Below are 23,926 nucleotides of genomic sequence, written 5' to 3'. Positions count from 1 at the left end.
CTAGCAAAGAACATTTCCATTATAGATATTACTCGTGTTTTCTAGAACTTGGCTCCTTTACATATGTTGAAATTAACTTACCAAAGCACAGACGAACACTGTAGAAATTATTTTAAACAAACTGATAGTAGCATTTCAAAGTTTCAAAATTTGGATTATGAAATCCTCCCAATCCCAAACCATTGGATGTAAATGCTTTTTAAAAAACATAGATTTTCCAGAAAACTTTCTTTGAAGAACATACATCTTCTTGCATGTGAGTAACTATGATCTGAAGTGAAAAGTCATGAAATTTAAACTGATGAACAGTCTCAGAACAATTAATAGTTTTTATTTCAATAAGCATAGGTGTTATTCAAAATGCATTCAGATGGGAGTATTAATTGGGATTAGCTTTATAAAATTATATTAACTATGCTTCTTCTGTGAAACACCCATGTGACTAAATAATTGCTGCGCTATTAGTATTTTCTTAAAATTCCTGTTTACAATCATTTACAGGAAGTCTGTAGATGAATAATAATTTTACGATCTGTAGAATCATTGTCTCCCATCTCAATACATTAACATTACCAATTACTTTAACAAGATCCAAAGAGAAAGAAACAAAACAATTGTTCTCTTCACCCATTTTTAAAACTATTTTTGCTTGAAAATATGCTTGCTTCAAAAGTTCTTCTTGGTATATTTTGCTATAACTTAAGAAAGGATCTACAAGGGCTTCACAAGTTTTAATGCATAAACTTCTACAATAGATCAGTAGACAATGAGCAATGTGATCTATCTTACACCAGTGGGGCTTGACAAGTGAGTTTCAGAAGTATAAGAGAACTGTTGGAGAAAATGCATGGAGATAAACACTGCATCTTCTGGCCATGTAACATAATGGAGAATATTGCTGGGAATAGGCTTGGATACCGATTAAAGAAATCAGGGATATAATTTTGTTTGGTTCAAACTATGAAATTGCAACACAAGCCACTAATTAGTAAACTGTGAAATATCTCCTGCTCTGAGGCAAAAGTGAGGACTGCAGATGCTGGAGATTAAAGTCAAGAGTGTGGTGCTGGAAAAGCACAGCAGGTCAGGTAGCATCCAAGAAGCAGGAGAGTTGACGTTTCAGGCAAAAGCCCTTTCTCAGTAAAGGCTTTTTGCCCGAAACTTTGACTCTCCTGCTTCTCAGATGCTGCCTAACCTACTGTGCTTTTCCAGCACCACATGTTCATCTCTTGTTCTGATCCAACTGTATTTCATTATTATGCTGCTAATTGATATTATCTGCTACTACAACTTGAAACCACTATTACGATGGATGAACCATCAAAGGGGATTACTGTAATTTATTTGCTCCTAAGATACACACATATATAACATAAACTTTCTATCAAACACTTACGTGTATAATATAAATTTGTATAAAAACATAGAACCTGGTATGCTATGCCAAAAACCATTTTCAATGTCCATTTTTATACAAACGTCTGTAGTTCATGTGCATTAAAACAATATAATCTGAGGTTCATATAAAATGGTGCTTGATGTGTTTTTTCTTTAAGAATAACATTGGGTTTTGTAAGCAATGGGAATTTGATTATATTCACATATAATTGACTATCAACCTTAACATATAGCAAAATCAGAACAGCATTGTCATACCGTGGAAGTCTGATTAAACTTTAAGTCCCAGGTTATTTTCTCAATTAGCTTCTCTATTTGGGAGGCATGTTTGTTAAGTGAATGTTAACAGCTCAATGCAATGAATAATCTGAAGGAAGAGTTGGGGTGAAATTTATGATTGCAGTGAAAGCTGTCAATAATGAAAGTAGCAGGACCAAAGCTCAAAGAATAAGCAACTAAGCAAATTTAGCTTGAGGTAACAAGTCAGGGGCTGGGGTTTGGTGCAGATAATGAGATGATGAGGTAAAGAATAATACAAATGTGACACATAGAACTCTTTTTTTAATGTGGAATTTGAATAAACAGTAGCATTGAAGGGGACTTAAGAAGAGATTTGTGAAGAAGTCCACAGAAGAAAATATTCTACAGTGCTCAAAGAATCAAATGTGAAAGGGTCTTGAAGCCATGGAAAAGGCACAAAATTGATTAATTAAGAAGACACTATGAGGGAGACCTGAAAACAAGGGCTAGGCTCTTTGCAGCAAACAAAGTTATGTGTTCAAAGTCTTGAAAGTAGTTGAAAGGCAAAATCTTAAATTATTATTTATGAGTCAATAGTAATGACTATGATAAGAAGGATAGAAATTAGAATAATGTTTTGTATGAATATTTACTAGAGTGGAATGCATTACTTCTGTGAATAGTTAAACTAGATCAATCATAGCATTCTAAATGACATTAAATAAATCTACAAAGAGGAAAATTATAGTGTAGAAAAAAATTAAATCACAGTGTATATAGCTAGCACGAGTTCAAGTATAATTTATGCACTTGAGTTTAACAGTCACCTTCAAGATGTGTAATATCTAAATCTCTGTGATGCAATTAAACTGCATGGTGTGAACTATATAATTCTCAGAAGTCTCAGTTTCAATTCTTGATTTTGATAAATCAACTGAGATAGCAATGGGAGTACTACAGTTAAACTGTGTCCCTTAAGTAAGAAGACAAACAAAAATTGTCAAAATTCCTGCTCCTAACTGGATGATTCCTGTTGAATAGTTTGTGAGTGTAGAAGCATCTAAAGGACATTTGAGTTAAGGTACAATGATTCTGTAAATAGCTGACCAAGACTCTCTCAAGATAAATGAAGTGTAGTTAAGTTGGCAAGGAACTAGAGAGCTTCCTAAAAAGCTACTTTCTATACCTAAGTATGAGCATTGCCTTGATAAGTGGAAATGGGTCAGAGGTAAAAGATAAATTTAATTTGCTGCTGATTGTATAGAAGAACTGAAATTATTGAAATTAGTACAAAAGTTCAAGAAAAATATAAATGTCAGAATCTGAAAAGGAAAACTTAAGACAAAAAAGCAGGGTTTACTATTAAAACATTTTAAAACTTTAGAAGCCCTTCAGATTCTTCTTCAAAATTGAGAAACAAAGCAAGAAAGTTATAGAGATAGGAATGAGTTATGTGAGGTGGAGCAGTACTGTAGGGGAGTATAACAAGTAAAATACAGTACTCATTAAAATACAAAAGGTTGCATCAAAATAACAACATGTTGAGACAGTTAAGTAAGGTGGATGGAAACTGAAAAAATGAAAAAGAGCTGACTTGAAATAAGTTAGTGAATTAAACCAGAGAAGAATTGCAACAGTGAAAGAAAACAGTGTTAACTCAAGAAATAAGAGGAAAGAATGAAAGGTCAACCATAATCAGTAGGCAAATGTACTGACCTATACTTTAGACTTGTTTTGCTGCAACTGTTCACAACCTTCAGAGAGGAAATAAAGGTCACAAAAATAAGAGGATGGAATTAAAGGATTCAGGACGTAATGGGAACAGACACCAATGAAAAATAAACTAAAGCAGTGAAGGAAAGCACCCTCTTTCTGGCTCAGTTGGCAAATGCAATATAAATCTGAGTTGTAAATACAAGAAGGCACGTGTTTTGATTCCACTCTGTGCTGCAGTCACTGATATCTGTTCAGATGTCATGTGAGCTTCTATGCCTGTTCCCAGTGACCATTGGCCAGGAAGGTAAGTTGGCAAATTGGACAGGGTTCCTGCTGCATAGCAATAAGTGCCATTGTTAGTAGATGTATTTGATGGGGTGTGGGGGTGATGGAGGTAGTAGGGGGTGATGGAGTAGGCTGAGTTCCTAATGAGTGGAATGGTTTCACGTCAAGATGATGACAGGATTTGGCATGAATGTGAGTTCCCCTCCCCATGCCATTAAATAATCTGTCAAAATTCATTATACTGGTTTCCACATTAAGGATGGTGCAGTTGTAAAACATTCCAGAGGATCCCATGAAACTATAACATTTGGGAAAGAGGGAGAAAGGGGGAAAACATTGACAAATGTACAGATTTGGGTGAAAATAAAACTGATATGGAGTCAATAAAGTAAAAACAAAAGTTGCTGGAAACAATGTACAGCAGGAAATTACTGAACACTCTTGATCATTGTGTTTGAACAACTTTATTTGAATTTCTTAAAACTACTCATTACCTTAACCAGAGTAAATAAAATTCTTTTAATTATTATCTTTTCTAAAATTCTTCATGAAAGTCTTATAGTGTGCAGTTTAGAAAAAGGTAAAATAAAAACTCACTCTTACACAAGTACTGGCTGAATGGCTCATCTGTGTAGACTTGACCTGGCTGGTAGACAGAGATTGACATTAATGATTAGCATGTCACTGTGTGTTAACAGTCAGGTACCCCAGACTTGTGAATTTGTATCTCATTCGCCGAAATGTTGTAGGTGGAAAAATACAAGTAATCATTTTTAAAACAAGTGTGACAAATATGTTCTGATTCACATTCCGGGCAATGTGTTATTTGCAAAGCTCATGGAATGTGCAGGAGTTGTGAATGATTTTGGAGGAGTGGGGCACATCCTGATTCTTATAAGAAGTTAGAGCGTTGTGCGATCCTGAAACAGTAATTTGCAACTCAATTCATGTTAAAGGCTTCTCTTTAATAAGTATATCTGGGAAAGTATTTGACAATTAGCATAATGTATGCTAACCACAAGGTGTTTTTGTCTAAATTCAGGCAGGTCCTGGAAACTGATGTACAGGCAACGATGTTCGGGCACACAACTAAAGTAGTTTGAAATCAAACCGGAAGTTTAAGGCGCTGGTTATTGTTCGCGTTGTTTTTATTGGTAAATTCAAATTCTTCTTTCTCTTCCACCTCGGGTACTTCAAAGTAAGGGTCGTCATTGAAACAATACTCGTCTTTGGGCTGAGCCAGAAAGGGGAGTTTTAGTATGAAGCCAGTGACGGTCCCTCCTAAGACAGCGATACCCAAACAGACCCCAATAGCTGCCGCCTGATACTGGGCCTGTTCCCATGCGCTGCGGCCACCTCCAGCCTTCAGGTGCGGCAGCACCCCGACCAACTCGGCCAACTTGATATCCCCTTCCTTCGGGACCCGCTCCGGGAAGGTATCATACAAGCCATGGCCATATCTCTCATCGGTTGTCAACAGGATAGTGGCAATTCCGGCAATAGCCCCGACAAAGCCAGGGATCCCGTGCAAGTTATTGATACCGCAAACGTCTTGGATTTTGAGTTTTTTGGCCAGGAAGGGAGTCAAGTATTTAAATCCCACGGTGCAGAGCACCGAGGCGATGCAGCCCAGGGCGAATGCCCCGGCTGGAGTCACCATCATGTCGGCTGCAGAGCCCACAGCCACGCCGCCTGCCAGGGCAGCATTCTGGATATGAGCAATGTTGATCTTGCCCCGTTTGTCCAGTAGGCTGGAGATGGCGAACGTGGTCAGGGTACAAGAGCTGAGACCGATGTAGGTGTGGATCACCGCCCGGTGCTGGCCGTGCCCATTCGCTGCGAAGACCGAGTTAAAGCTGGGCCAGAAGACCCACAGCAACAAAGTGCCCAGCATGGCCATCTTGTCCGAGTTATAGTCCGCCCCTTCGTCCTTGTGCCCATCTTTTAAGCCGGGTCTGTACAGCACCGTGGTGACGCTGAGACCAAAATAGCAAGCAAACAAGTGGATGGTTATAGACCCTCCGACATCCTTGATTTTAAGAAGCTCCATAATAATCCACTCGGTTGCAGTGAAGATGGGCACCTCCAGCAGGGACAGGATGAGGATCTGCACTGGGCTGGTCTTGCCAAGCACGGCTCCAAATGAGATCATGACAGTGGCACAAGCGGTTTCTGCGGTCAGTAAGTTGTAAACTCCGATGTGAATCCTGCCGTCGTGGAAATGATAGAACCAGCCTTGCACCAGCAGAGCCCACTGCACGGAAAACACCGCAATCATAAAATTGAAGGCAATTCCTCCGTACCCGTACTTCTTCAGGAAACCCATCAGGAGTCCAAAGCCCACAAAAATCATCACCTGGACGTCCTGAAAGACTGGGAAGATGGCATACAGCTGATTATGTCTGTGATCTGTCTCATTGCTGTGCGCTGCAGCATCAGTGTGTTCATCATAAGTCACAAAAAGCGCAATCAGCACGAGTAGGATCCCTTCCAGGAAGATGACAAGGAAGGGCAGCCGGCAGCGTATAGCGGACATCTCCTTCCCTGACGTGCCACTGTCAGAGCTCCACGGACTTTGCAGCGGCTTAGCTGCTGTGCACTGGACACGTTGCACCAGCTTGGTTGGTGTTGTCTCCCACTCCGAGCGCTAACTGGCTGCAAAGGGCACTTCAAAAGGCACTTTTATATATTGAAAGAAACACGTGACTTGAACTTTGAGCATTCGGTGCACCCGCTTATCTCTTACTAGCCAGAGAGTCGAAATAATCAATTATTTGCATTTTTTCGCCAAGTTCTCTGGAAATTACTTTCTAAAAAGGGATCGAAGACCAACCCTCGAGTGGTGTCTTGTGCAATACTCGAATTCACAAAGCACTGAAGATTATTTCTGCTTGGTTTCCACACCCGGGGCAGGGTTGATCCCGATTCATATAACGAGAAGTTTTCAGAGGCGTTCTGAAGCGGACTGTGGTCCCGCGCCTATGGCTGGCCGGATGTGTCTGTGGATTCGCCGCGCAGTGCCTCCGTGTCAATTTGTGCTCTGCCATCTCTTCCAGAGGATTTCAGTCAATGAGAATGAAACGCCGGGTTAAGTGGAAGTGCATTGGAACAGCTGACAGCTGAAGTTGACCACAGTAAGTCCAAAGCCTCCGGAATTTGTCGCTGCTGGTTATTTGGAGCACTGCAAGGATTTGAGAAATCTCTGTGGTGCACTGCCAGGTTCCCATTACATAACGCATGCTAGAACTGGCCTCGTTGCACAAGGGAAATAATAATGTCATGCAATCACACTGACTCGGAGACTTCGACAGGGAGTGTCCGAAAGTCTGGTTGGGTGTTTCTTGCAGATTTTCTGCTCCTAATGTAAAATGCTGAGGTTCAGCGTGTATATGGCTAGGCTTCAGCCTTGGCAATTGGAGGGGTGCTGTTCAGAATCCGGAGCAGGCAATCGAGCCCATAGATTTCCACAGCCTCGCTTAGGTCAGCTGTGAAAGGACTTGCATTAATGTAGCACCTTTCACAAGTTCAGGATATCGGAGAGAGCTTCGTGATCAATGAAGGGCTGTTGAGGGCAGTTGCGGTGTAGTTTAGGGAGACTCAGCAACCAGTTTTGGGGAATGTTTCTTGGTGTAAGCCATCAGTCTACACCATGGACGTGGGGAAAGCTAAAGTTTGAGGAATCTCACAGCATTTCATTCACCAGGTCAGTGCGGATCAGTTGAATACACCAGCTGTTTCGTACCTGAAATAAAGTTTTCTAATAGTGCCGAGAAACCACGTGCTTTCAACCTGCCTCGAGTTTTTTTTTAATCAACATGCCTGTCCGACGTGTGTCGCTAACAGTCTGAATGCTGCGGTTTCTGCACCGCGACTTTGTCACTGGATCTTGGAATACCACAAATTACATCCCATTTGTTCTTGACGAATAGGTCGTGACTTTTGGGGCTGTGGCAGCAGAGGCTTGTCCTTTGCTACGACCACCCTCAGAGGTCCCGGTCCCAGTACCCATTTGCTCAGCTATTCACTTTCAAAGGAATCCACTTCGATAACTGTATGACAACAACGAATTATCTCGCTCCTTCACTTTTCTCGATCCTATCATCATTTCTGACTTGTTATGCCGCATGACACGACACGACAAATTCGGACCAAAAGTTCCTCCTTTAATTGAAGACTAAGAAGTCTGAAACAAAGAATTTCAGTCCCAATCGAAATCGCTTCCCCCTGCCGTGAACTCAGTTCCTTTCCCTAGATGTTCACTTGGGCGAGCCAGACTATTGTAAACTTGAAACACAAACAGAAAGTGCTTGCAGACACTCAGCAGGTCTGGCAGCATCTGTAGACAGAGAAGCAGAGTCCGCGGTTCTGTGTTTTACTTTACTGTAAACTTCAGCATCCTGTTAATCTCGACATCAATTTCAGAGCCCCAAGGTTAATTTCCCAATTACGCCCGAATGTTGGGAACCCACAGGTATGGAGAGTACATATAAGGCGAAGGCAATTGTGCGTGGGATCTCCATTGCTTTACAGCTATTAACTTTAGTGGACTGGCATTGTTCCTGCTGGGTTAAACGAGAGACTGTGAGCAAATAAAGAATAATTAGTCTTTATTGCCTACATCATCAAAATTACTTCCTTTCAGTTTTACATTCCTCTACCCAGCCTAAATCCCAACTGCTTTCAGCAGATATACCCATAATTTGCTTCCAATCTACATGTCTCATCATCCTTCTTGTCTCCACCTTCCCCAAGTTTCAGCATTTCCAAACACCTGCGTCAGGCAGAAGCCCACTATATTCTACTTATTCGTTGCTTCTGTCCTTGTTAACTTGTAGAGACTCAGTCCTCCACACCTGTAATTTAAAATTCTCTCCTGGTTTAAGAATAGTAACCAGCAGCTACCCCAGATTCCACCACCAAATAAACCCTCCTCTTGTTGAGTTTCAGTTTGGCTCAGTTGATGGCATTCATAGTAAAAAAGATCCCAAACTATAAACAGATACACTAAGGTGTGTGTAACAATGTTGTATTATAGGGACCGGTAGCATTTGGAGTGGTCTGAGAACTGTGTACACGCTGGCCACTTCCTCTGACTACTGCACACCGACGACAACATTTCAAAAAGTAATGCATTCGAATATACAGTGTCTTTGAACAAGCTGGGTAGGTGATAAGGTGCTATATAAATGCAAGTTAATTATTCTACTACTGTTGACAGTCAAGTATCTGCGAAACAGCAATGAGGTGAACGATAGGCAGACTAGAATAAGGACAGAAATTCCCATTTTAAAAAAAAAACAAATAATGGAATAGGATACTCACTTGTACGTTTTTTTTAAAATTACCTCGTCCTTTTACAATGCAGCATTCCCTTAGCATTTCACTTCTTTGCTACGTTTTAGATTCTTCGCTTTAAAACTTTCTATTTGTCCCTTCCTCTGTATTCCCGTTTGCCTTTAAAAGCACCGTGAAAACTCTATTTTGACCCGGTCATTGGTTAGTACTTAACAAACAAAGTTTAAATAAAACAAAGAATAATTGAAGCTGGAAATCTGAAACAAAAGCTTTGAAGAAGGATCACTGGACTAGAAACTCTGCTTTCTCCCCACAGATGCTGCCAGACCTGCTGCGTTTCTCCAGCAATTCTGTTAACCATAAAGTTTGTTCTCTGTTCATCTATGCCTCTGTTATGTGTCTCAGGATTTATTTCTGCACTAAAGCCAATGTGTTACTGCAAATATAGTTCTTTGCTTCTTCTCCCACAAACTTGTACATTTCCAGCAGAGGTAATCAGATGGTGATTAACACTGAAGAACCTGGTTATTTATGCTTCCCCAATCTAAGAAAGTGAATGACTATTGTATAAGCATACTGTGCTCTGGCTAAGATCCACTAATTTAGTGCAGATCAGGGATCAAACCTGACTCATTTTGCGCTGCATGGCAGTTCCGCAAAGGATAATTCACCAAGTCATTGAAAGAGAAAGAATTAATCCCTCAAGAACTTGTATGCTGTTCCTAATTAAGAAATGCTGGGAATTGTTGCAGTAACCCCTGGCCAGGCATCAAAAGGATTACTGCTGAATTTAGAGTGCAAAAAGCCACAGGTGAGCTGATTGGTTTATGATGATGAACCTATGATATATGGCTCTAACTTAGGCTATGAAACAACTTACCATTCTCTATATTCTTGACAATAAGAATAATAATTCTAGTATCCCCATAGTATCCACACAAAATTCCATTCCCTCCTGGGCACTAAACTGACTGAGTTATCATTTTACATGGAGCAAAGCTTCTAGTCTGTAATTTCTCCATCAGAAAACCCAATCATCTCTGAAATATGATGATCCATTCCTGCCTTGGCTCATCTGTTACTGAAAACGTTCTTTCATACCTCTGTTGTCTTCAAACATGAATATTTCACTGCTATCCTGGTTATCCTACCCTCACCTACCCTCCACAAACTGAAGCTCATCCAGAACTCTGCTTCCCATATCCTGACATTTGCCAAATTCCATTCACCTAATTTAATTGTTCCTGCTGATCTACATTGTTTTTGGTTGACTAATGGCTTGATTTTGAAATTCCTATCCTTGCTATTGTCCTTAGCTTACTCCCTCTCTATCTTTGTAGACTCTGACAACCCAATAATTAATGTTCCTGCTAAGTTGTGCAGATGTACGGCACACAACGGCCTGGATGGCATGATCACAGGTCTTTGCTTGTTCTGCAGGGCTTTGTCCGGAGGCTCACTGAAGAGGTTACCTAATATGGTGACAAAACGTTTGAAAATGAACCTTCCAGCTCAACGAGCAAACTTACATCCATCTCCTTCTTTTTGTCTGATAACAGTCCTGTGAAGCATCCTGAATCATTTTACTTAAGTTAACAGTGCTATACAAATGCACGTTATTGTTCTATCATTTACTTCTATTTAATATCAGTACAGAATTAATACAGACTTTCACACACATTTGTTCACAGAAATATCCTTTGTATTGGAACATATTGGCATCAATGCCTAAGCTGTTATTGTCCCAAATGTGACAGTTTACATATGCATGGCATGCTTTTGATTTTGATGTGAACTCACTGTAGATCTTGTAAATCAATTCAGGTCATTTGTAGAAGAGCCAGAATTCTCTATATGGCCTTTGCCATATAATAGTTGGACAATTATCTGTCCTAATTCATATATAGATTATTTGGAAACACCTACTGTATAATTCAACAGATCCATTTGGGCTTGCATTTTGTGAAGGAACTTGCCAGCTAGTCATCTTTTTTCATCATTGAACAATAATGACCTTTGAGACCAAAGACTGCTTTGGTTCATTGGATATGTTCAGATGGTTTAGATGATTAAACATTGACAGGGAATTCAATTGTTGAAAAGGAAAGCTTCATGGTTGATAACAAAAAAAAAGTTTCAAATACCAGTAAAGTTGAGAACTCTTGTAACGACAAATAAAAAGAACCCATGTATAATAACACAGAAGGTAACTGCAGCATTCTAGACCATACTGAAATCACTGCTTAATCTCCAATTGTATTTTCATATTTTTAGCAGTTTTCTCCTTGTACCTGTGTAGTTAATTGAATAAATATTAAAAGGAATCCAACAAGTAAAAAGATACAACCTATTTCATATGTGAGCTTTTGAAAGCAGAATCAGTTTTAAATGCTAAGATACAGTACATTAGAAAAAGGCAGGCTGTTATAGTATCTAGATTAGAGTGGTGTTGGAAAAGCACAGTAGGTCAGGCAGTATCCGAGGAGCAGAAAAATCGATGTAATTCCTGACCTGCTGTGCTTTTCCAGCACCACTCCAATCTAGACTCTGATTTCCAGTATCTGCAGTCCTCATTTTTGCCAGTTAAATGAATAATCAGTTATTTCAGATTCAGTACATCAAATTATATAAAGACAGTGCAGGGAAATGGCATTGAGGTAGAAGCTCAGTCATGACCTCGTTCAATGGGGGTGGCACTGGTGTGAAGGGCAAACAGCCTACTCCTGTGCCAGTTTCTATGTTCTTATCTACTCGTTTATATTCATTTCTCAGAAACACATTGTAAAAATCAAGGAGTTATACAAGTCCTGTTCATTTGTTGTTATAATGGAAAAGTTTCAATGGAAAAGTTTCATTTCATTTAGTTTGTTGTGCTTTTACCTGATGTGGCTTTGTAGTTGGTGTAAATAATATGTCTGGCAAGATTCAACAATCAGATCCAAAACCTTTACAGATGGTGTTTAGTTCCAGCTTTTTCCGTTTTTATTTAAACGATGGCACCCATCATAGTGAAGACACCTGTGTGTGCTTTGGAATTTACAAGAGGGAAAATTGTAAACTGATTCACACTTTATTGTCTAGTTAATGCGAAGCAGCATTTGCTACAACATTTGTATCTATTTGGATAACACGAGAAGTCAAAGTTAGTGAAATTGAAAGTTTCATCAAATTTAAGAAATTATTTTAATTATTATCAACATCTTGTTTAAAGTTCTAGTTTTGGAAGTGAACACTTAATGAAGTCACACTGCACAGTATCAGTATACGAAAGTGTTTACACATGCATTATTCAAACTCATGAACACTTTTGCTGAGAGAAACATGGATAATGGGCACATTGGAACTCCATCATCATCAAGTTTCCCTTCAAGTCATATGCCATTGTGATTTGAAAGTAAATCACATCTTGGTCAAAATCCAGGGAACTCACCACTTCACAGTACTGCCTGGGCTCACCACTTGCGTTGCAGTGGTTCAAGAATACAAGCTATCTTTTCAGGGGCATTTTAGGTATGGACATTATATGTTGGCTTTACCAGTGAAACCCAAATCATATCAGTCATCGATTTACTCGGATGGCTGGTTTGTGATGCAGAGTGATGTCACCAACACTCGCTGAAGTTACTGTGAAGATTCTCCTTCTCAACCTCTTCCCCTTATCTGAGGCATAATATTCCTCAGGTTAAACCACAAGTCATCTCACTCTAATGAGAGAGCAGCCCCATGGTTTGATAGAAAATGTCTGATGATTTTACCTTTACTTTATATCCCATGTATGAACAAAAAGAAACTTGCAGTTCATTATTTTAGCAAAGTTGTTTGTTAATTTAAAAATAAATTATCCTTTTCAACAAAGCCAATGAGGGACGTTTTCTTTCATGTATCTGTGAACCAATGTCACACAGCTCAACTTATTCCATTGGTTCTTTTCTTTCTAGTCAAATCCCTCGAACTCAGCACCGCCTTCCTAACCTGCAATCATCTTCCTGACCTCTCCGCCCCCACCCCACTCCGGCCTATCACCCTCACCATGACCTCCCTCCACCTATCGCATTTCCAAAGTCCCTCCCCCAAGTCCCTCCTCCCTACCTTTTATCTTAGCCTGCTGGACACACTTTCCTCATTCCTGAAGAAGGGCTCATGCCCGAAACGTCGATTCTCCTGTTCCTTGGATGCTGCCTGACCTGCTGCGCTTTTCCAGCAACACATTTTCAGCTCTTTTCTAGGCATGACCAATACAAATACATTAACCACTTACAAAAGGAAATACTAATACAAACCTAAACTGTTTCAAATGGAGAAAAAATTTTAGATCAATGTGAATTTGCATTAAATGAATAATTTACAGGAGAAATCTTGCTGGATAACACTTACATCTACGAACTACTTCAATTTGTAAACTGATTAATACCTGTCAGGGCTTTCTCAAGATATGCTACAAAAACTATTATAAATATTCAGCAGATCAGGCACAATCTGTGAAGAGGGACACCTAAGGCAAATTTTATTGGTATGAGACAAGATATTTCAAAAGTTGATTGGAATAGGAGGTGGGAGGCTTTCAAAAGTGTGACAATGAGAGTTCAGAGGCATTATGTTTCTTGCAGAAAGGTAAGGCTGGTAGGATTAGGGAACAATGGAAGTAATGAGCGGGTTAGACCAAGGAGAGCCAATGGATGTTATCTACCTGGACTTCAAGAAGGCCTTTGACAAGGTGCTGCACAGGAGGCTACTGAGTAAGATAAGACCCCATGGTGTCAGAGGCAAGGTGCCAGCTGGATAGAAGCCGAGCTGTCTGACAGAAAGCAGAGAGTGGGGATAAAAGGGTCCTTCTTAAGATGGCAGCTGGTCACACGTGGTGTTCCGTTAGGCTCAATGCTGGGACCACAACTTTACACTTTATACATTAACGATCTAGATGAAGGAACTGAGGGCATTCTGGCTAAGTTTGCAGACAATACAAAGATAGGTAGAGGGACAAGTAGCATTGAGGAGGCGAGGAGGCTGCAGAAGGATTTGGACAGGTTAGGAGAGTGGGCAAAGAAGTGGCAGATGGAGTACAACGTGGGAAAGTGCGAGGTCATGCACTTTGGTAGGAAGAATAGAGGCATGGAGTAAGTGCAAAGAGACTTAGGAGTTTTAGTCCAGGATTCTCTCAAGGTAGTTAGGAAGGCAAATGCAATGATGGCATTTATTTTGGGAGGACTTGAATATAAAAGCATGGATGTACTTCTGAAGCTTTATAAGGTCCTGGTCAGATTACATTTGGAGTATTGTATTCAGTTTTGGGCCCCATATCTCAGGAAGGATGTACTGATCCTGGATTGTGTTCAGAGGCGGTCTCAGGAATGAAAAACTTAATATATGAGGAATGTTTGAGATCTCGATGGAGTTTGGAAGGATGAGGGAGGATCTAATTGAAACATACAGAACACTGAATGGCCTGGACAGTGTAGATGTTGAGAAGATTTTCCATTAGTAGGAGAGACTAGGACCTGAGCACATAGCCTTAGAGTAAAGGGAAGATCTTTTGGAACAGAGATAAGGAGAAACATCTTCAGCCAGAAAGTGGTGAATCTATGGAATTCATTATCACAGAAGACTGTGGAGGCCAGGTCATTGAGTATATTCAAGACTGAGATAGATCAGTTCTTGAGTATCAAGGGGAATAAAGGTGACAGGCTGAAAGCGGGAAAATGGAGTTGAGAAACGTATCAGTCATGATCGAATGGTGGAGTAGACTTGATGGGCTGAGTGGCGTAATTTCTGCTCCGATGTTTTATGGTCTAACAGAGGGACCTAGGAGTTCAGCTACGTAACCTATTGAAATTTGCAACACAGGTTGACAGGTTAAGAAGGCATTTAGTGCACTTGCCTTCACTGCTCAGAACTCTGAATGTAGGAGTTGGGATGTCATGTTGACGTTGTACAGGACGATGGTAAGACCTCTTCTAGACTACTGTATGCCATTCTGGTCACCCTGTTTTAGGAAGGATATTATTAGATTGGAGAGTGTTAAAAAAAAGATTTACCAGGATGTTGCTGAGAATAGAGGATTTGAGTTATAAAAATAGGCTGGACAGGCTGGGACATTTTTCACTGAAGTGTAGGACATTAAGGAATGACCATATAGAGGCTTATAAAATCAGGAGGGGCATAGATAAGGTGAAGAAACAAAGGTCTTTTCCCTAATGTGAGTGAGTTCAAAACTAGGGGACGTATTTTTAAAGTGAGAAAAGTTTAAAAATGACATAAGGGGCAACCTTTTGTTTTACACAGAGCATGGTTAGTATGTGAAATGAACTGCCAGAGGAAATGATGTGTGCAAGTTCAGTTACAATGTTTAAAAGGCATTTGGTTAGTACATGAATAGGATACGTTTGGAGGGATATGGGCCAAATGCAGGCAGGTATAACTAGTTTAGTTTGGGAACATAATTGGCATTTGTCTGTTTCCACGCTGTATGACTCTATGATTCTATCAAACAGAATCAGATTTCACGTCATTGATCTTACAGAGGTGGCATCTCAGCAAAAGTCAATTGAAGGCCCGAGCAAATGCTGGTTGGAAATGCTTAATGAACCACTTCAACTGGAGAATTTATTGCATTGCCTAACTAATAGAAGGTTTGGAGGCACCTGTTTGAGTTCCTTCAAAAAAGCTCTAATTGAAGTTAGGAATAGTACTGATAGAACAAAACAGTGCTTGGGTCCAATAACATGGGAAATGCTCTTCTGAAACTGAGCAATAAGGTTTTGTTTCACAACAACATCCCATTGATATTCTGGATTGGAATTGAGGGACCAAAAACTTTGTTACAGTTGGGAATGTAAGGATCAATTGCATACCTAGGCATCTAAGGAATTGCAGTGATAAGACAGAGATTTGAACAAGTATATGGCTTCAATTTTGAGTATAATATTTTAATAGGTATATTTCTGTCAAGTTTACCTCCATGTACATTCCAAAGAAATTTCTAGTTTGGGTGGAAATTTCCTCTGCTGCTTTTATGGCATTGAGTGTTATACATTTAATTGGCCGAAGTTCTATCCTTTGAAACTTTAGACTATTACAAAGTTGCAACCTTCCTGTTAACTGCAAACATTCCATAGTCTTTTCAGACACCATGAACAAAAATATAACATTTGTCATTTGCAAACCTAAAACCTAAAACATATGATAACTTAGGCAATCATAGAATCCCTATAGTGTAGAAACAGGCTATTTGGCCCAACAAGTCCACACCAACCCTCCGAAGAATATCCCTGCCAGACCCATTCCCCAACCCTATTACTTTACATTTCCCCTGACTAATACACCTAGCCTACACATCGCTGAACACTATGGGCAAGTTAGCATAGTCAATTCAATATTACACTGATTTTACAAGAGTATTCAAACTTACTTCTTATTACCACATTTCCCTGGGGGCTAGGTGTGCTTTATTATTTTCTAATATGTTGCAGTATTTAAATACTGAAAGAAGATCTGTGTTGTGAAGTTGGCTGTTGGTTTGGTATCAAGGGCTCTTGTAACTCAGATTGCCTTCCTCCCTAAACAGCCGTGATCTGAAAAGCACCCATCATGGATTCAATCTCAAGAATACTCAAGAGTGTGACCCTAGCAAGCCAACCCAAAATGTCTGAACAGCAGAATGCAGGCCTTTCTAAGCATGCATTGTTGGCTTCTAGGATTGCAGTTTGAGTTGTTGAAGAATAGAGAAATGAAACAGTGAATTATCCTGGGATTTGCATAAGCTAGGTGTACGAAGCACAGACTCCGATGAAGCTGCTATGTAATCTGTTTACATCTGAAATAAAAGAGCATCTTTTTCAAAGTTACTGCAGATGAGGACGGTGAATTCCTTGTATAGTTCAGTAAATATCCACAACAAGATCCATGAGATCTGAAATTGACTTCTGTGCAGACTGTAAAAGGGAATGGGGACATCCTTTTCCATTCCATTCGAAAGCTTTTTGAGTCAACTGATGCAATATCTTCATCCACACCGATAACAGTCTCTGAGTTAGTGTGGTGAAGGGTTTAGCTGACAGTTGGTAACAGGGTGCCAATGGACTGAGATAGTGTTTGCAAATGACAAAGAAGGAAATGAAGAGGAGATGACTCCTGAAATGGAGAAAAGCTAGATGAAGGCAACAATAATAAGTTAAAGGAGGGACAAAATATGGAATTTGAGGGAACTGGCGAAAGATAGGTCAGAGGCTTAAAAATTATTAGCTGGGTTTTCCCACATGCTTTGGGATTCTGATGTTTGAAATGTAATATGGTCAGCAAAGTTTTGAGGGATGGGATTTATGACTATTTGGCAAAGCATAGTGTGATTAAAGGCAGTCAGCATGGCTTTGTGAGGGGCAGGTCATGCCTCACAAATCTTAAAGTTCTTTGAGGAGGTGACAAGATAGGTTGATGAAGGTGTGATGTATATGAACTTCAGCAAGGCATGGTACGCTCATTCATAAAGTCAGGAAGTATGGGATACAGGGAGATTTGGCTGTCTGGATTCAGAATTGGTTGGCTGACAGAAGACAGAGAGTGGTTATAGATGGAAAGTATTCTCCCTGGAGGTCAGTGTTGAGTCGTGTCCTACAGGGTTGTGTTCTTGGGCCTCTGCTCTTTGTAGTTTTTATAAATGACTTGGATTAGGAGGTTATGGGGTGGGTTAGTAAATTTGCAGATGACACAAAGGTTGGAGGTGCCATCAATAGTACCAAGGGCTATTGCAGGCTGCAGTGTGACATAGACAGGATGCAGAGCTGGGCTGAGAAATGGCAGATGGAATTCAACCTGGATAAATGGAAGTGATGCATTTTGGGAGGTCGAACTCGAATGCTGAATATAGGATTAAAGACAGGATTCTTAGCAGTGTGGAGAAACAGAGGGATTTGGATGTGCAATTACGTAGATCCCCCAAGTGGATAGGGTTGTTAAGAAAGCAAATGGTGTTTTGGCTTTCATTAACAAGGGTTCGAGTTTAAGAGCCGCGAGGTTTTGCTGCAGCTCTACAAGGCCCTGGTGAGACCACACTTGGAAAATTGTGTCTAGTTCTGATCACGCTACCATAGGAAAGATACAGAGGGTTTGGAGAGGGTGCAAAGAAGGTTTACCAGGATGCTGCCTGGACTGGAGGGCTTACCTTATGAAGAAATGTTGAATAGCTTGGACTTGTCTCTCTGGAAAGAAGGAGGAAGAAAGGAGATCTGATCGAGGTATACAAGGTAATGAGAGGAATAGATAGAGTCAATAGCCAGACACCTTTCCCCAGGGCAGGATTGACTGGTATGAGGGGTCATAGTTTTAAGATATTAGGAGAAAGGTATAGAGGAGACATCAGAGTTTGGTTCTTTACACAGAGAGTTGTGAATGCATCGAATGCATCGCCAGCGGTGGTGATGGAAGCAGAGTCATTAGGTACATTTAAGCGACTGCTGGACATGCACATGGATAGCAGTGAGCTGAGGGATGTGTAGGTCAAGTTATTAGTCAATAGCCAGACACTTTTCCCCAGGGCAGGATTGACTGGTATGAGGGGTCATAGTTTTAAGATATTAGGAGAAAGGTATAGAGGAGACATCAGAGGTTGGTTCTTTACACAGAGAGTTGTGAATGCATCGAATGCATTGCCAGCGGTGGTGATGGAAGCAGAGTCATTAGGTACATTAAGCGACTGCTGGACATGCACATGGATAGCAGTGAGCTGAGGGATGTGTAGGTTAAGTTATTATATTTTACATTTGGATTAAACCACTGCACAACATCGTGGGCCAAAGGGCCTGTTCTGTGCTGTACTTTTCTACGTTGTATGTTCTAAATGGAGTTTTGAGTTCGCACTTGCTAGCAGTGGCATAGGCACAGAGATGTTCCAGGCAAAAGTGAGGACTGTAGATGCTGGAAACTAGAGTTTAGATCGGATGCTGCCTGACCTGCTGTGCTTTTCCAGCACCACTCTAATCTAAACAGAGATGTTCCAGACAGGCAGATCCATCTGATCACAGAGACATATTCCTCTGAATGACCTTTGAGGCTACCTCTTTGCTGCATGGAACTATTAAAAATAATTACATAAAAGGAGGCTTTGACCCATCAACCCTACATTACTTTCTGATACAGCTATCTAATTGACTCCATTTCTCAAGATCTTTTCCTCAAATGTTTATACAGTTTTTTCTAAAAGCTATTGTGCACTTTGCTTCCTCCATTCTTCAGACAATGCCTTCCATGTGCGAATAATCCTTCACTGACAAAAAACCTTCTAACTTCTCTTTATGCTCTTGACAATAAAGTTTAATTTATATGAGAAGGGCCAGCATTATCTGTAATTTTTTTTATTATTCCTCCCTCCAAAGATGCTGCTGACTAGCTGATTATCTCTCGCATTTTTATCTTTCAGATTTCCAGCATCTGTAGTGTTTTAGTTTTGCATTAAATTTACGCCATCAATTACTGAATCACTGAATATGAAAACAGCTTTCCTATGCATCTAATCAATGCATCACACAGTTTTGAACAATTCTATTACAGCTTTTCTGAATCTTTCAAGTTCTAATAAAAATCCTCATTATCTAAAGGCTCTCATTATAAATAAAGCTCTACAGCTCTGCTATAATCTTCGTTAATCTTGTATGATCCTTCCTGATGGAACACCTAAAACTGGACACAGCAATTAGCCATAGTGTAACCAACAATATATAGAGTTATAGAGCACAGAAATAGACCCTTCTAATATATTGTTGAACATTGACTCTTTGCTGCCATACATTGTCTTCTATAAAATATAGAATTGTACATAAAATTTTTATGGCTTTTTTTGCTCTCTCACTTAAAAAAGCCTTGTGCATTTGAATCCTAAGCCTCTCTTTTTTTTCTGAAGTAGGCAAACAAACTTCACTGGGTAGATTTATCAAGAGCTTAATTTAGAGTCTTTTAATGAGTTTTGCAGGAGATTCTAAACTAAACAGAGTCAAAAACAAAATAGTGGATACTACACAAAGTAGCTAACTTAAGGTGCAAACTGATCTGTTGAACTGAATGCAACTGAATTTTGTTATCATTAACAATAGATTGATAGCAAACATTGCAGAGAATAACAGTTTTAACAAGGTAGCAAATGATGTGATTAATTAATGTAGCTAAATCATTTACAATTGTGTCAATTGTTGATACATTAAAATTGATCTACTGAAATAAACCCACAATTGATTGGAGACTTAACAACGTTAATCGGCTTAACTATAAATAAGAAGTTTTGGTAACAACTTTAAAATTGAAAGACAATGAAAAATACTATGAGCTTCTCCTAGGAGATCTCTCACCATATGTTTAATGGGTGTCTTAAGGAATCAACATAAACGGTGTTGTTTTTGCCAAATCTCTAAGGTTTCTGCCAACGCATGACCCCACACAAAAACTGATAATAAAGTGGGAACAAAATATATTTCTATCAAAGAAATAAGAAAAGGTGTATATTATTGAGAAACATAGGATCAAAAGTAAGCTATCAAATCTATTATTACTGAGCGTTTTCCTAATTCCATCTACCCATCTTGGTTTCCTATCCCTTTATACTCATAGCAGACATAAGTATTTTGATCTTTGATTTAAAGATATTAATTGAGAGAGAAGGAAGGTGACTAAATCCTAAACATACAAATATACAACAAAGAACAAGAGTAGGCCACTCAGCCCTTCAAGCTTATTTCAAGAGTGTGGTGCTGAAAAAGCACAGCAGGGTCAGGCAGCATCCGAGGAGCAGGAGAAGCAACGTTTCAGGCAAAAGCCCTTCATGCCTGAAACATCGATTCTCCTGCTCCTCGGATGCTACCTGACCTGATGTGCTTTTCCAGCACCACCCTCTCAACTCTAATCTCCACTTAGTTCTCACTTTCTGCAGTTCTCACTTTCACCTTCAAGCTTATTTCACCATTCAGTAAGATCATGGTTGATATGATTTTAATTTCACTTCTACATTCCTGCTTCCCCTGATAATCATTCATCCCTTTGGTAATCAATAGCCTATTTACCTCTGTCTTGAAAATATTTAAAGGTTCTGCATCTACTGCCTTTTGAGGAAGGGAATTCCAAAGGTTCCCAACCCTCTGATAGATTTTCTTTTCCTCATCTCTGTTTTAAATGGGTGGTGCTTTATTTTTAAATTATGCTTCTAGTTCTAGATTCAGCAACAAGAGGAAATATATTTTCCACATCCACTCAGTCAAGTCCCCTCAGGATCTTATATGCTTCAACTAAGTCAACTCTTGCTTCATGTGGGAGATTGGGCACATTTCCAGTGCATGGGGCCAGCATGTGTACAGGAAGTGTGTCCAGCTGCAGCTCTTGAAAGCTCCAACAGCATTGTGGAGGATCTGTGAGTCTGACAGCATTGTGGATAGCACATTTAGAGATGTGGTCACACCGCAGATGAAGGGACCTGAAGGAGAAAGGGAATGGTTAACCACCTGCAGTCCAAGATTCCCTTGGGTCCTGTTCGCAAATCGATATTCTGGTTTGGAGGCTGATAAGATGGCTGGTTCCTCCAAGGAATGTAGACAGAGCCAAGCAGCCTATCTCCATAGGAGGGGAAGAAGGGAGAAAGAGCAAGAGTAATGGAGGATTCCATAGTTAAGGAAACAGTCAGACCCTCAGTTAGGCCATCAATGTGACTCCAAGATGGTGTGTTGCCTCCCTGGCGCCTGAGTGTGGGATGGCACAGAATGGCTACAGTCCGTCCTGAAGGGGGAAAACAATCAGGCAGAGGTCATGGTAAAGTCTAGTACCAATAACACAAGTAGAAAGAGAGGTGAGGTCTTGCATCAAGAATCTAAGTACAATACATCCACTGGTTCCTCTTTATCCACAACATAAGTTACCTTAGAAGTTTAATAAATTAGCTAAACAAAATCATTTGACTTGACAACATGTTTTGACAAAACCATGTTGGCTCTGCTGATTACTTTGAACTTATCCAAGTGTCCTAATATAACATCTTTAATAATTGTTCCCAATGACATATATAAAGGACATTGCATCTAGATTGCAGCAGATGGTGAGGGATTCAACAAGAAGGAAAAACATATTTGACCTCATCCTCATCAATTTGTCTGCTCTATGACGGTACAGGTAGGAGTGACCACTGCAAAAAAGACAAAATCCAGTCTTCACACTGCAGATACCCTCCAGTTCTGAAGAAGAGTCATACGTCCTGAAACATTAACCCTGATTTCTCTACACTAATACTGCCTGACCTGAGATTTTCCAGCAATTTCTGCTTTTGTACCCTCCTACGTGCCATACTAAATGAAATACATTTTGAACATATTTACCCACTCAAAAATAGGCATCCATGAGGAGCTATAGGTCATCTGCAATAGCAGGACTATATCTAAACACAACCTGTAATGTTATGATTCGACATATCCCCACTCTACCAGAACCGTCAAGCCAACGAGTCAATTCTGGTTCATTAATAGTGTAGGAGGGTACGTCAGGAGCAGTAGCAGGTATACATAAAAATGAACTGGCAGCGTGGTGAAGCGACAAAACAGGAATACCTTTATGCTAAACAACACATATGGCAAATGAAAGACAGGACTAATGATTCTACAACCAATGGATCAGATCTGCAGTCCTGCCCCATTCATTTGTGCATGTTGGTAGACAATTAACCAAATAATGGGGGAGATAGCTTCTCAATAATCCCCATTCTCATTGATGGGAGAGTTCCACATATAGTGCAAAAGGTAAGGTTGAAACATTTCCAGCAATGTACAGCTAGAAGTGCCAAGTGAATGAATATTCTTGGCTTTTTCCAGCAGTCCAGATGACATCTTTCAGTCAAATTGATTCACTCCATGTGATTGCAAAAAAAGAGCTGGAGGTACTAGCTACTGCAAATGCTATGGGACCCAACAAAATTCCTAAAACAGTTCTGAAGAGGTGCTCCAACATTTGCTGTGCACCCAGCAACATTCTCCAAGCCACTACAAGGCTCCATACAAGGCAATTAGCATGCCAATGCATAGTGTAGCATTGACTCATGGTTCCAGAATTCAGCTCTGATTGTAAGGATATGTTCCAATATCCTTCACAATCAGAAAAAGATTCTACCTGCCCCATCAATTTCTTTCAAAATCTTTTTTAAGGAAAACCTTAACCTACTTTATTTCAGAAGGAATAGGCCCAGTTTATGCAATCTCTCCCAATAAACCTGGGGACCCTGGTTACATTCTGGTGAATTTACACATTATGGCCACTAATCTTTTCTAAATTGTGGAAGTCAAACTGTAAACAATACTCCAGATGCAGTCTAATTGAGGCTTAGTAAAGTTGTTCAAAAATACTTAATTGACTTCATGCACTCTAGGATGTTTATATAATACTTCTTACTGCATTTTGGAACAAAATACACATTACCATAATCAAATCAAATCAAATGTGGAACAGGCTATATAGAAGTGCAAGCCTTTATTACTTTCTATAGAGAAGGCTCCTTTCCTGTATAATCTAGAACACATGCAGTAAAGGCTAACATTTCTTCAGGCTTTTTGATTGTTTTGCACTTTACTGCAATATTTTAGTGGTCTGTGTGTAGCGGAATTTCTTTGGGTCTCTACTAATCTTAGCTTATCAACTTAAAGAAATGCTGAGGACAATAATCAATTTTGGTCTATAATATTGTACGTTATTGTAGTGTTAAAAAAAACATGTTGATGAATTATTTCGTTTTTACTGCCTTTACGATTTCATACTGCACTAACACCATGCTAAATGGGACGAATTTAAACACATCTAAACACAAAACAGGGCATTGATTAGACACGTGGGCCATCAGCAGAACAATATTCAACCATGATATGTAAATTTATGGCCTGGCAATTATGCATTCCACTCAGCTTTCAGTCTTCCTATGAGCACATCTTAGTGGAACTTCACAATTGTTATTGCAGTTATAAAACAGGTATCCAAATAATTATGTGTT

The 23,926-nt window shown here is 39.8% G+C and overlaps 1 protein-coding gene across 1 annotated transcript; it reads right to left on the bottom strand.

The window, feature by feature from the left end:
- Window positions 1-1,159: 1,159 nt before the first annotated feature.
- rh50 (Rh50-like protein) lies at window positions 1,160-6,977 on the bottom strand. Its single transcript, XM_043710387.1, has one exon. It carries the CDS (start codon window positions 6,173-6,175, stop codon window positions 4,745-4,747), a length of 1,431 nt encoding a protein of 476 aa, XP_043566322.1. The 5' UTR covers window positions 6,176-6,977; the 3' UTR covers window positions 1,160-4,744.
- Window positions 6,978-23,926: the final 16,949 nt, after the last annotated feature.

Source organism: Chiloscyllium plagiosum, chromosome 20 (genome assembly GCF_004010195.1).
Source record: "Chiloscyllium plagiosum isolate BGI_BamShark_2017 chromosome 20, ASM401019v2, whole genome shotgun sequence".
Taxonomy (NCBI): Eukaryota; Metazoa; Chordata; class Chondrichthyes; order Orectolobiformes; family Hemiscylliidae; genus Chiloscyllium; species Chiloscyllium plagiosum.
Note: the sequence above shows the minus strand (reverse complement) of the source record. Positions and strands in the feature narration are given on the sequence as shown.